The 14,124-nt window shown below is 44.9% G+C and overlaps 1 protein-coding gene across 1 annotated transcript in view; it reads left to right on the top strand.

Annotated features, from left to right (window-relative positions):
- The window catches only part of KSR1 (kinase suppressor of ras 1), a 180,786-nt gene that overhangs the window by 151,559 nt on the left and 15,103 nt on the right, over positions 1-14,124 (top strand). The window contains exons 12-16 of the mRNA XM_056865314.1: positions 1,277-1,328; positions 2,200-2,582; positions 5,456-5,552; positions 8,153-8,286; positions 9,597-9,728. Coding sequence (XP_056721292.1) covers positions 1,277-1,328; positions 2,200-2,582; positions 5,456-5,552; positions 8,153-8,286; positions 9,597-9,728 — 798 coding nt within the window. The remainder of the gene's footprint in view (positions 1-1,276; positions 1,329-2,199; positions 2,583-5,455; positions 5,553-8,152; positions 8,287-9,596; positions 9,729-14,124) is intronic.

The following is a 14,124-nucleotide window of genomic DNA, read 5'->3' on the forward strand; positions in this document are numbered from 1 at the left end:
AAACATTCTTTGTTGGTTCATGACTTATAGTTATCCTAAAAGTTCATCGTTAATGTTTATTAGGAGCTTATTTATTGTATAGAATTATAACTAACATGTTTCTTCAGTCTATCTTAAATATATAAGGCTCGGAAAGTCTTTAACTGATCACAAGGGGGCGTTTACCCTCAGAGGTCAGAAAATTTAAATATTTGATTCCTGCCTCCCGAGATAAGAGGAAACACCCATAATGAAGATGCCCTTCGTCCCTCTGAGCAGAAGAAGACTTCACGGTAAGTAGCCAAGGCTCTTTTAATCTGGCAGCTCAGTTTGGGCATGTGTCTACAGTGTGTTTTGCCCCCTTCTGTTTAATTTTTTCTTCAAAGCCAATCAAGTTGCTTTTAAGTCCACTCACTTCCCTGAATTGGGAATGCCAACTAGTTAACATCTTGGCTGTCAACATAGCACATTTCCTTGCAGAAATTCTCTATTTATTTGGGTTTTAAAAAAATATTTCTACCCTGCTTTTTGACCAAATGGACCCTAAACCAGAAAATGGCAAACCAAAAATAAATTTAAAGCAATACTTTAAAACCCACATACAATCAAAATGTGTCAGGAAACAAAACATTTACAAAGTTGTGAGAATTAGGTAAAAAAAATCCTTGGAGGGAACTCCAAACAAAATGCTGCTAAAGAAGGATAGTTTTGACTATTCATCTAAAAACCAGGAAGGGCAGAGCCAGCCAAGCTTCCCTCAGTGGGGAGTCTGAAATTCTCAGCACTGCTGTAGAATAAACCCCACTCCGTGTACTTCCCCACTGCACCTTTGACCCTGGGTGAACAAGGAGCAGAGGCTCTGCAGGAAATCTTAATGTATGAAAAAGGTGCATCTTCCCTACCTACCTGGGTGTTGGTGCCAGGAGTATAGGGGGAGGAGGATTGTCTGAACCATTTATCTATGGTCACTTTCAGCCGCATGTTCAGGGACACCTCTCCGCAAAGGAAGCTGTAGGCAGGACTCCAGGTGGTTGGACCTGATAAGGTTCCATCCATCTTGGTATTAGGTTTCCTACTGAAGAGGTCACAGGCACTCAGCCAAATACCTTTGGGGGTCACAGCAGAAGATGCAACGTGGCACCTAATACCGAGATGCACCTAATACTGCGATGGATGGAACCTTATCAGGTCCAACCACCTGGAATCCTGCCTACAGCTTTCCTCGCAGAGAGGTATCCTAAGCATGACTCATGGTGGCATCCTTGCAATGGCATCTCACTACCCCCTCTTTCTCAAGCAGAGTTGATGAACATCCAGAGATGGATGGAGTCGAAGAACGTGACACAGAGGTGAGTTTTCTCTTGGTTTTGTCCTAATAAGGGTGAGTTATCACTTTAAATAGTCTTGTCTCTGAATGAAGCACTTTGTAAGGTAACATAAGCAAAAAAAGGCATTAAGTCCCTGCCCCAAGGACCTTCTCCTCCATTAGCCAGTCTAGGGTGGAAGGAGGGGATTGAAGTGGAAGCAAGAGAGTAGCCACAGATCTGGCAAAAGAAAGAGTAAAGGAGTGTGTGTGGGGTGTAGTCATGGATTGGAGGAGAGTAACCATATGTTCTTTTTTTGGGGGGGTTCCTAGTTAACAGATTCAGTCTGGTGCAGTAGTTAAGAGTGTTGGAAGGGGGGGTCAAATCCCCACCCAGCTGTGGGGTTACTTGGGTAACCCTGGGACAGTCCCTCTCGGACTGATCGGCTTCCCAGGATTCTTTTGAAGATATGATGGAGCAGAGAGCCACGTAAGCCACTCCGCATTCCTTGAAGGGATTTAATTTTGTGATCTATTTTGAGTCCTCTGCAAAAAAGGTGGACTAGGCATGAATTAAATAAATAAATTCCTTGAAGAAAGTGTTGTATAAAAGACAAGGGGGCAGAGGGGTGTCTGTGGGTGGAAGGTACCTCTAAAGGGTTCCTGGGTGTGGTAAGGGGGGGTGCATGATGCAGCCACCTTAGCTGGGCTGGGGCTGGCCAGGGCCTGGATGCGACACCTCCTGGGGATTTTGTGAATACCACATTGAGTTCTGAATTGGAAGAGAAAGAGGATAAAAATGCAGTAAATAAATATAGGCAAGAGGGAGAAACTGGGTGCGTTTGGGTGAGGGGACCCAGAATTCAGGAGTTGCTCCTCTGTCAGTCCCAGCATCTTGTTGCCTGTTTCTTTTCCAGCAAGCAGAAGACCAAGAGCCAAACAAGTCAGAGGCCGAAGATGATGAAGATGAAATCGATGACCTGCGGAGTGGGCCAACTCGCTGGCGAGGGATGATCTCCCGCAAGGCCAGCCAGACAAGCGTCTACCTACAGGAGTGGGATATCCCCTTTGAGCAGATCGAACTGGGCGATCCCATTGGCCAGGGGCGGTGGGGCAAGGTTTACCGGGGGAGGTGGCACGGGGAGGTGGCCATCCGGTTGCTGGAAATCGATGGTAACAATCAGGACCACTTGAAACTCTTCAAGAAGGAGGTGATGAATTACAGGCAGACCAGACACGAGAATGTGGTGCTTTTCATGGGGGCTTGTATGAACCCCCCTCACCTAGCAATTATTACTAGGTAAGGACCTTAATTACAGATATGTATAATTTTCAACTCATCCCAAAATCTTCTCTTCTCTTCTCTTCTCTTCTCTTCTCTTCTCTTCTCTCGCTCTCTCTTTTTGGCTAGGCTTCCCAAGGACTTTCTTAACATGCCCAACAATTTAAAATTGCCTTTCAGTAGCTCTTTGAATAGTGGAAACTAGATACTCCATACTCAGGAAGTATGGTAGCAAATTGGGAGGGGTAGCAAACACGGTAGAAGACAGAGCCAGGGTACAGGATGATCTTGACTGGCTGGAGAATAAAATGCATTTCAACAGAGATAAATGTAAAGTTCAGCATTTAGGCAAGAAAAATCAAATGCATAATTATAGGATGGGGAGACTTGTCTGAGCAGTAGTGTGTGCGAAAAGGATCTTCAGATCTTATTCAGCAGTATGATGCGGTAGCTAAAAAGGCAAATGCGACCTTGGGCTGTATCAAAAGAAATATAGTGTCCAGATCATGTGAGGGGTCTGGAGACGAAGTCCTATGAGGAATGGTTGAAGGAGCTGGGTATGTTTAGCCTGAAGAGGAGAAGGCTGAGAGGGGATATGATAACCATCTTCAAGTACTTGAAGGGCTGTCACAAAGAGGAAGGTGCCGAGTTGTTTTCTGTTGCCCCAGAAGGTCGGACCAGAAACAACGGGTTGAAATTAAATCAAAAAAGTTTCCGTCTAGACATTAGGAAGAATTTTCTAACAGAGTGGTTCCTCAGTGGAACAGGCTTCCTCAGGAGGTGGTAAGCTCTCCTTCCCTGGAGGATTTTAAGCAGCGGCTAAATGGCCATGTGTCAGCAATGCTGTTTCTATTACCTTAGGCAGATCATGAGAGGGAGGGCATCTTGGCCATCTGGGTGTGGAGTAGGGAGTCACTGGGGGTGTGTGGGGGAGGTAGTTGTGAATTTCCTGCATTGTGCAGGGGGTTGGACTCGATGACCCTGGTGGTCCCTTCCTACTCTATGATTCTATGATACTATGATTCTAGGGGTAATATACCAGGGTTGTGTGTGCATTGCTTACAAAAATGGGAAAAAATGTATGCTGAAATTATTCCTTCACCCCTGTACCAAGAACACATGAATTCTGCAAACTGTATAAGATGATGTCCACTGTTATACATCTCCATATAGGTCTTTTGCCAGATACATTATGCTGCTGATAGCCAGGGACTGTAGAAGAAAATCCTGTTTGTCCCCGCCTCTCACTGTTAAGACATTCTCAGCCATTCCTATATTCTTTGATACCTACTTTCATAGCATTATGGATGAGAAATTTGCTGGGGGATACCAAAGGGTCTAGCTTTCCTGGGTGTAAAAGGTAAAGGTCCCCTGTGCAAGCACCAGGTGGTTTGCCAGTGCCTTCCCCAGTCATCTTCCCTTTACCCCCAGCAAGCTGAGTACTCATTTCACCGACCTCAGAAGGACGGAAGGCTGAGTCAACCTTGAGCCGGCTACCTGAAACCGACTTCCGTCAGGATCAAACTCAGGTCGTGAGCAGAGCTTTTGACTGCAGTACTGCAGCTTAATACTCTGCGCCAGTGTCATCACCCCTCCAAATAGGCTTTAGTTTATAATTTTATTTCTTTGTTTTTATATCATTTATAAGCAACTTAGCAACCAAAGTTCCTGAGAAGAGTCACAGTAAGTTGAGAGAGGTTTTGAACTCTGATCTCTGTCGTCCTCTGACAGCTCATTCCTGAGCTTGGGGGCTGAATGGGCTTAGGAGGCGCTGTGACCCCTATGCAGGCGTCTGTGCCACTTGCACCGTGCAAACTGGCATGGATGCCAGCTTAGTGCCACTTGCTCCAGTCCCCCTGGACTGCCATGGCAGAGCGGCCTTCGTATACCAGCTCGGCCTCCCGCTGTTGTCCTGCCAGCGCAATTCCTTGTGCCAGCATCCTGGGATGGGTTCCCGGGGTGTTCCGGGGGGCGAAGCTGCCAGTAGGCAGCTTCCTAACCCCTTTCAGCCCTTTAGCAACAGCAGTGCTGCACCAGCTTTTTGTTGGCACAGCATCGACTTTTCTATGGGTCTTCCCCCCCTCCTTTTTAATTTTTCTTTTTAAACCACCCCCCACCCCCTGCTACAGCGGCCAAACCTTTTTGGAGGCTCCACAGCACTGCCACACTGTCCCCAGCTTCTGCAGCTCTTAGGAATTAACTGTTAGTCTTAGGGAAGAAAGAAGTGGGCACCAAAAACCCCATCAGCAGGCTCCATGTGGGGGATTGCGAAATGAACCAGGAACCACCAATACCATTACTTTAAAAAGAAAAAAGCAGCAAAACCTACCCCGATTTCCTGACAAGGAAGATGTATGTGAAATTTAGTTGCCCAGTTGAGAAAGCAGGGCAGAAAACAAGTGTCCCCTCTAATTTGGGTGGGCTGTTGGGAGACAAAGAGTGTCAAGCTCTGTATGTCTGCCCTTCTAATAGCCTTCTGCCCTGACCTGGATGGCCCAGGCTAGCCTGATCTCGTCAGATCTCAGAAGCTAAGCAGGGTCAGCCCTGGTTAGTATTTGGATGGGAGACCACCAAGGAAGTCCAGGGTTGCTGTGCAGAAGAAGGCAGTGGCAAACCACCTCTGTTGGTCTCTTGCCATTAAAACCCCAAAAGGGGTCGCCATAAGTCTGCTGCAACTTGACAGCACTTTACACACACACACAATAGCCTTCCAGGCAAAAATTCTCCAGGCGCTGGTGCCAACATAGGACTTCTTGAGCCATGATGTGTTTCATAGATTATTTCATCCCATTGCAGTCACTAAGACCCAGTGGAGATGTCTGAAAAAAGTACAAAGAATGGCTTTATTTTTTCTTGCCTTAATGATTGCTTGGTCTTCCCATCTGTTTCAGCTTTTGCAAAGGAAGGACTCTTCACTCCTTCGTAAGGGACCCCAAAGTATCTTTGGATATTAACAAGACAAGGCAGATAGCCCAGGAAATCATTAAGGTGAGGAGTAGTCTGTGTAACGACTGACCTGGAGTAAGTTCATGCCCAGCCTACTTTGTGCTAATTAAGTGGGATATTTTTCCATTGTGGGAGGCAAATCTCCCACACACACACCCCTGACCTGGTGAATGCATTCCGTTTCCTCTTTCAGAAGGCTGATAGAGACTTTTTAAAAACTTAGGCAGGCTATTTCATATCTTTGATGAAGTGGTTGGATAATTTTTGATGGAACAGTCTGCTGTCCCACGAGCATGGGAAACTGATACCAGGTGCCAAAGCAGCTATAATAATGGACCGATTCACACCTTACAGAGTACACAAGTTGGGTCCGGGGTCCTGTGTAACAGTCAGACATGAGTTGCAGGTTCTTTGCCATTCCTGCCACACTGGACCTGATTCTGTCCGGGGCTGTGGTGTGCATGGAGAAGGGGCTTCAGACTCCCCCTCCTTATTTACCATTTTCCTGACCTGAAATGGTCGAGGGTGGGGTTCTATTTTGCCTGTTGAGGAAATCCGTGATTGTACATGTGCGTTTCCCCAATGAGCCAAATAGTGCTATCATGGGACTGTTGCAGGTTGGGGAAATGGCAGAGGGGGGTTGGGGAGGCTGATGTTCCCCCTCTGTTCATACCAAAATCACAATCCAAATCATCTTTTCGTAGGCTGTGTGTGTGTGTGTCTAAAACCTGGGGCAAATCCACAATTCCTGGTGTGCAAGGTTTGTCATTCTGTTTGTGCAAAGTCTTCTTGTTCTCCTTGACACGCAGCCTAGTTTGCAGCTGTTGCAGTACAAGAGCTGTGGGCATCTACCCCACCCCTCAGGGGAGTAGGGAAATCTCTTTTTTCTCGGGGTGGGGGCTGCAATTCCTGGCAGGTATATGTTCTTGTCCTAGAAGTGATGTTCCCTGTGGGGAAGAGCCAAGTGAGCTTCCTTATCAAATCTTGCTACTGCCGCAAACTCAGAAGGTGGCCTTAGGCAAGGTGGCGACTTCCATCCTTCCTCCCCTATCTGCAATGGGGGGGGGGGCTGAAATGATAAAAGCCTACCCTAGAAGTGTCTCCACTTCAGATCCCAAGTAGCAGGGCAAATAAAGACCTCTGCTCCTTAGTCAGGGTAGACTCTCACTCATGAACACCCAGAAAACTACCTTACACTTAACAAGACCCTTGATTCATCAAGGTCACTCTTGTCCACTCAGATACTATACTTGATCTTATTGTCCACTCAGACTGGCAGCAGCTCTCCAGAGGTCCTTCACATCACCTACTACCTGATCCTTTATTTATTTAATTTATTAACCTCAGAGTTGGAAGGGACCTCCAGGGTCATCTAGTCCAGCCCCCGCCAGTGCAGGAACTACAGTTGTAATATCCCTGACAAGTAGGTATCCAATCGATGCTTTAAAGCCTCTGACAAAGAATCCACCATCTCACAAGGGAAACTGTTCCATTGTTGAACACACCTCACAGCCAGGAAATTCTTCCTTTAAATTTAGACAAAACCTCCTTTGCTGTAGTTAATCCAAGTCCTATCATCCAACATAACCAAAAATATATCTGCCCGTTCCTCCAAATGGCCCCCCTTTAGGTATTCCAACTGGAGATTCTGAAGATTGAACCTGTGACCTTCTTATTGCAAAGCTGATGCTCTACCCTGAGCCTTGGCCCCTCTCCCACACTGCTGGGGTAGATGGACTCTATATCTTCATACAACAGTCTCTGTCAAAGGGGCATGTTATTAATTGGTGTTTCTGGAATTCTATATCTCTTCCCTTCTCTCCTTGCCTCCCCCCCCCCACCTAGTTGTTACCAGTTTTGGTTATATTTGGCCAATGCTAGTTGGCCTAACAGTGGCTGCCATCTTGGATTTCACTGCACTACAACGTCTGAGCATGCTCAGTACTACCAGCAGTGATTGTGTGCTTGCTTGACACCTTGTGACATGTTGCATAAGGAAAGGAGGAGAGGAAGGAGCAGTCAGTCTGGTGGCATCAAGAGCAAATTCCATTGGAATAAAACCAATGTGCCCATCCATCCCCAGTCTTTTAAAACTGGCATTGCTATGTTTCTGCTCTTGCTCTCCCCACCCACACAAGCCAGAACAAGAAGAGCAAGCCAGTGTGGGCCAGAAGATGTGGCATAAAGTTTGGGGCTAGTCAAGATAGTGACACTGAGGCCAGGGAACCAAAGGACTGCCTGTTTTTGGTGCCTCTGGCTCCCTTGGTAATTGTCTAGTGGGCCAGCCACCTCCGGCTCAGAAATGCACATGGATGGCTTGGTGTTACTAATCAAAGATCTGATGGCATCAATGTAAGTTCCATGGTTCTTTCTAACACCTTGCATAATTGTTTTCATTGGACTCGGTTCATGCATTCACCGGTCAGTCAGTACACGTGGGACCTAGGTTCCTTTGCAATGGATTTTTGTGTCTTGGGACAAATACCTTTTCAGGCAGCCTTCCTAACTTACCAGTAAAATGGGAATAATGGCTGGGGGGGGGCAGGGGTGAGCATAGTATATGATCTGCAAAAGGAAGGTGTTGAGTGGCAAAGATGGGGAGAGGCAGATCAACCCCAGAAACGTGTGGCTTATCTTTCCAGGGCATGGGGTACCTTCACGCAAAAGGGATCGTACATAAAGACCTGAAGTCCAAGAATATTTTCTACGACAATAACAAAGTTGTGATCACGGATTTTGGGCTGTTTGGGATTTCTGGCGTGGTTCAGGAGGGAAGGTAAGTGGCCTTTGTCTTCCCCTTCCAAGTTTTACTGTAGTCATCTACTGGAGAGTCATATGTTTATGCACAGGAGAAAAATATTATTATTTATATAGAGCCATTAGTGTACATGGCACTTTAGAGTCAAGAAAACAGGTTCTTGTCCCAAAGGCCTTACAACCCAACGTCCAGTTTCTTTGGGGACAGATGGAAAATACAGCCTCTCTGTAAAACTGTTTCTTATTTTATGCCTGCTGTGTGGGAAATATTGCACTGGGTATCTTGCAGCCACTGGTTTCCTTTTTTTCTGTGATGAAATCAATGGAAGGTGAACACTTTGGATGTTTGTCTGCATATGCAACCAAAACTGTGCTTAATTTTTGATTAGAGGAAGCCCACTCTTGTAACAGCGGGAATGTTAGAAAATATAAAGCTGACTTTGGTTGAATCACACCAGTCGTCTGTCTAACCCTGTATTGTCTACTCTGATTGACAGCAGCTCTCATGAGTCTGGTACAGAGAGGTCCTTCCCAAAACCTGCTACTTGAGGGCAGAAACAGAAAGACAAAAATTTCCTTTTGTCTATAAAACGCAAGTTGTCCTGCCTCAATTTGCCTCGGGGGCTATAATAAGAAATGGAGAGGAGGTTTAACAATTCAACCTCCACCCAGTTTTGGTGAATGGAAACTAGCTCTGCATTTTAAAGGAAAAACCATATTTTAAAAGGATAAAAGCATACTCTTTAAAATGAGAATAGCAGAACAGAGAGTTCAGTTTAGAGTGGCAAAAGGGTTAAACTCGTTCCTCACGGTCTCGATGCAAATTGAGGCTGCATGAGCCTGTCGACCATTTTGCCACCAGATTGAACCAAGGCCTGAACCTGGGACTTTCTGTGTGCCAGGTAAGTGCTTTGCCCCTTAACCATGGGGGTAAGTTAGTGTTTCTTAGACCCTACTCTTACATGGGACTTCTGGAGCTCTCCCATCAAAGGGCCTGACCAAGTCCACATTTGCTTTGCTTTGGAAAAACTGCACCAAGTGCTTTAGTTGGTCCCAATAAATCACAGATTAGTCATTATAAACTCAAAGGTATTTGGAGTATGAGTGGAGAGGGTATTTTTGAAAAACATAATGGCAGCAACGGTAGTAACCAGATAAGATTCAGCCCAAAGGTCTTCTTCACGAGTGACGCATTCCAGCTCAGGTTCTGTTTGTTGCAGTTGTAAATGCACAGCAGCAAAGTTGTAATGGTTTGGTTTGTTGCTGCCAAGTTTTAGGTTGTGGAGCGCAGGAGAATAGGTACTGTAACGTTCCTTTTCTTGGCATCAGGCGTGAGAATGAACTGAAGCTCCCCCATGATTGGTTATGCTACTTGGCCCCAGAGATTGTGCGTGAGATGGCTCCAGGGAAGGATGAAGATAAGCTACCTTTCTCCAAGGCTGCTGACGTCTATGCTTTTGGGTAAGGATGGGGAAGGGGTCTCCGTGTCTTACGAAAGACCTGGAGTGGGTAATTAGAGAAACACGAAGTGGGAGAACCAACTTTCAGAGTCTGTTTATCACTTGTTTTCTGGATCCAGTTCAGGGTGCTGCTTTTGACCTTCAAAGCGCTAAATGGTTCAGGACCAGGTTATTTCAAGAATCATTTTCTCCTGTATGAACCTGCTTGTACTCTTATAGGTCATCAATGGATGTCTCTCCCCACTCTCTGCCATCAGAGATACGCTGGCTGAGAGCACGAGAGAGGGAGGGGGCATTTTCCACAATGGCATCAAGACTTTTGGAGCTCCTCCTGGTCTCTAAGGATGTACTAGATTTTTCTAGCTTAAACTTCTGCATCCACAAGCCATCTCCAAGAACTCAACCAAAGTTCCCAAAGCTATAAAAACCCACAAATTACCACCATATCTTCACACGGTTGCTGAAGATACCTGTTAATTCTCCAGTGAAAAAGAGCCCCAGTATTGCCTTGAAAGAATGAATGAAACATGGCATTTATTTATTCATTTATAATCCACCATTATCACTGATACTTTCAAGATACAAAAAATAAAAATCAATTCAAATAAATAGCAAAAATCTCCAATAAAAAGGCAATAGGACTAGGATTACAGAATTGTAGAGCAGCGCAGACACAGCTGTTTGAGGCATGATGGCATAAAACATGCAGAAAGTGTAATGCAAAGCTAGAAGACAGTACAGTAAAAGGAAGATGATACAATAAACATTACAATAGACTACAATCCTGTTCCCTTATAAAAGCACCCTCTGGAATTCTGGTATATTGCAATTCTGATTCTTTTATAAAATTGCCTCCTGAACATTTCTGTTTAGTACATTCTGTGAAATAATGGAAGTGACTGCTATGGTAGGAAGGGGGAAATGGCACCTTTTTTGCTGGGAATCTCCCTTAGAGCAAGGGTTGTCTGAAAAGCAACTTGGTAACCCACTGCTACCACTCAGGACCTCCTGAGAACCTCTAGAGCAGGGGTGTCAGACATGCGGCCCGCGGGCCAGAAACAGCCCATGGAGGCCTTTTCTCCAGCCCACAAGGGAGCCAGCCTCCAGTCCCCCGCCCCTTTCTCGGCTTCCTGGCGCCGTTCTGACCTTGTGAGACCAGCCAGGAATGGGAGATAGTGTTGTCTCCCCTCCTGGGAGGCAACGCGATCTCCCCTCTCTCCCCAGCCCCGCCCCATGTGGAGCTTGACTGGGGTGGGAATGGAAGGTCGCGTTGTCTCCCCGCCCGGGAGGCAACGCAATCTTCCCGCCCTGCCCCATGTGGAGCTGGATTGGGGAGTGGGGAATGGAAGATTGTGTTGTCTCCTGGCCCAGGATCTTCACTGGCTGACCTCCTTCACGCTGCTGCTCATTGCCAGCCCTGCTGCCTCCTTGGGGATGTACTAAAACGAATGATAGGATTGTCCATTAGAAACAATGGGAGAGGCTGCAAAGCCCATTGACAATCGTGGGAATCTGGATTGCCAATTGACTTGCATGGGCTCCATTGAAATTTAATACAGCACAAAAAGAGTTGCAAAGAAAATGTGGAATGCATTTTCCCACACCCAAAGTGGAATGACAGCCCCCGGGACTAGCATAAGTGTTCTGGGACTGGAATTACAGCCCCCAGAGTGGAATGGCAGACCCTTGGACTAGCACAAGTGTTCTGCGACTGGATTGATAGCCCCAGGGTTGGAATGGCAGCCCCTGGGACTAGCAGAAGTGTTTTGAGTCTGGAGTGACATCCCCCAGAGTGGAATGACAGTTCCTGGGACTAGCACAAGTGTTCTGGGACTAGAGTGACAGCCCCCAGAGTGGAATGACGGCCACTGGGACTAGCAAAAGCATTCTGGGACTGGAATAACAGCCCCCACAGTGGAATGACAGACCCTGAGGCTAGCAGAAGCATCCTAGCAGGGGTGTTCTGGGACTGGAATGACAGCCCCCAGAGTGGAATGATGGCCCCTGGGGCTGTCAATCCACCCAGAGGGCTGTCATTTCAATCCCAAAACACTTCTGCTCATTCCAGGGGCTGTCATTCCATCTTGGGGACTGTCATTCCAGTCCCAAAGTAGTTTATCTGGGCTTACTGGAAAAGCCATTCCACATTTTCTTTGCAACTCTTTTTGTGCTGTAATGTATTTCAATGGAACCGATGCAAGTCCAGGCTCCCATTATCTTCAATGGGCTGTGCAGCCTCTCCCATTTTTTCTAATGGACAGTCCTGTCATTCGTTTTAGTACATCCCGCCTCCTTGCTCTTCTGGGCACCTTAAGAAGCCGGTCTCTCCTGGTCTCCTCCTTCATGGCGGTGAGTGGGTGGGAGGTCAGGCAAGCTTGGGCATCCCGGGTATGAGGCTGGTCCTAGGATGTGATTATTTGTGTGTGTGTGTGTGGGGGGGGAGATTCAAGGGCTCCTGGCCAAGGGTTCTTTCTCTCTCTTTATCCTTCTTTTTCTCCTTCTCTCTCTCCTCTCTCCCTTTCTCTCTCATTTTCTTTTTCCCTCTTTCTTTCTCTCCCTTGTTCTCTCTCTTTCTGTCCCGCTCTTTCTCCCTCTCTCTGTGTGGTTCTCTCTTTCTCTCCTTCTCTTTCTCTCTTCTCTTTTTCTCTCCCTCTCTCTGGTTCTCTCTTTCTTTCTCCCTCTTTCTCTTTTGCTTTCTTTTTCTCCCTCTCCCTCTCTCCCTTTCTTTCTCTCCCTCCCTCTCTCTTTCCTGTTTCTTTTCTCCCTCTCTTTCTTCCATTCTCTCTTTCCTTTCTGTAGTAGACAGAAGTTGCTGTTTGTTCTTGCAAAGAGGATTGACCCCTCCCTCAGTCCAGATCTGGGCTGGCGAGTCAGTTGTGGGCTCACCAGCCAAGGCAGCCACACCACCCCAGTTTAAATTTTTTTAAAAAATGCCAGGGATCAGAGATACAAATTTTTAGAAGACACAGGAAAAGCCAATTAATGATTTTTTTGCTTTATTTTTTATTTAAAATACAAGCATGCTTAAAACGATAACACTCTTACAGTATTTTCTTTTATTTAACATTGTTTTAAACATGTTTGTATTTTAAGTAAAAAATAATATCATTAATTGGCTTTGCTTATATTGTCTTCTTTTTTAATATAATTTTTTTTATTATTTTCCATAATATTTTAGTCCAACATTTCAACAATTAAAAAAGTTCTTTAACATTTTGAAAGACAAATAATATTGTTGATAATACATTATACTTTAAATTAATTGACTATTGACCCCCCCTTCACCCCCTTCCATCTAATAATAAAATGTGTACTCTTTTGTATAACAGTTCTAATCCCGATATTATATTATACAGTAAAATATTATCACTTCATAGACTCTTGTAAGCTATACATATTTCATTAAACCATTATAACATACATTTCATTGTTAAAAAATTTACCTATATATGATGATAAAAATATTATAAAAAAGGATTAGATCAACGAGTAACCTTTAAACATTCCCATTTGAAATTCATTTTCACAATAAATTCTCCATGCCTCCCATTCCCCCAAAAACTGTGCATTGTCTTTTTGATTTATCAATGCTGTGAGTTTCGCCATTTCCATCAGTTCCAGCATCTTTTATATCCATTCTTTTTTTGTCTGGTATTTCCGCCATCTTCCATTTAGCTGCATATATCAATCTTGCCCAGTTGATCATGGTAGGTTTTATTCGCTCTTGCTCACAATAAAGTTCTAACAATAACTTGTACATCTTGGAAATTAGGTGATCATTTGTATCCAGTATAAGTTTTTGAAAAGTTGATTTACTTTTAGAGAATCCTGTTTTCAAATCTTGAAGGAAAACAGAATTTATTTGATGGTATTGAAACCAGGTTAAGAGATCCTTAACTTCTTCATAATCTTTTAGTGAGCATTTTGTACCTTCCCATTTTAAAAGATCTTGATAGGTAACAAATTGGGCTGGTCTTAATGGGTGTAACGTTAGCATTTCCTGCAATGAAATCCATAATGGAGTCTTCACTTCCAATAAGTGTTTATATCTGGTCCATATTCTATATAAAGATGATTTAACCCTATGTTGCTGAAATGATGCATGAGTCTTAATTTTATCATACCACAAATATCCATGCCAACCACTTCTGTTATCAAAACCCTCCAAGTCCAGTAAACTTGTGTCAGTCAGTTCCATCCACTCTTTCAGCCATACTAAAGCAGCCGGTTCAGCATATAATTTAAAGTTAGGAACTGCAAAACCACCTCTATCTTTTGAGTCCACCAGATATTTATAGGCAATTCTTTGTTTTTTCCCTTGCCAGATGAAATTCAATAAGTCTTCCAAGCATTCAAGTACTTTACTTGGGATAATATAGGGAGATTTTGAAACAGAA

The sequence above is a fragment of the Euleptes europaea genome, chromosome 19, assembly GCF_029931775.1.
Source record: "Euleptes europaea isolate rEulEur1 chromosome 19, rEulEur1.hap1, whole genome shotgun sequence".
In the NCBI taxonomy this organism is placed as follows: domain Eukaryota; kingdom Metazoa; phylum Chordata; class Lepidosauria; order Squamata; family Sphaerodactylidae; genus Euleptes; species Euleptes europaea.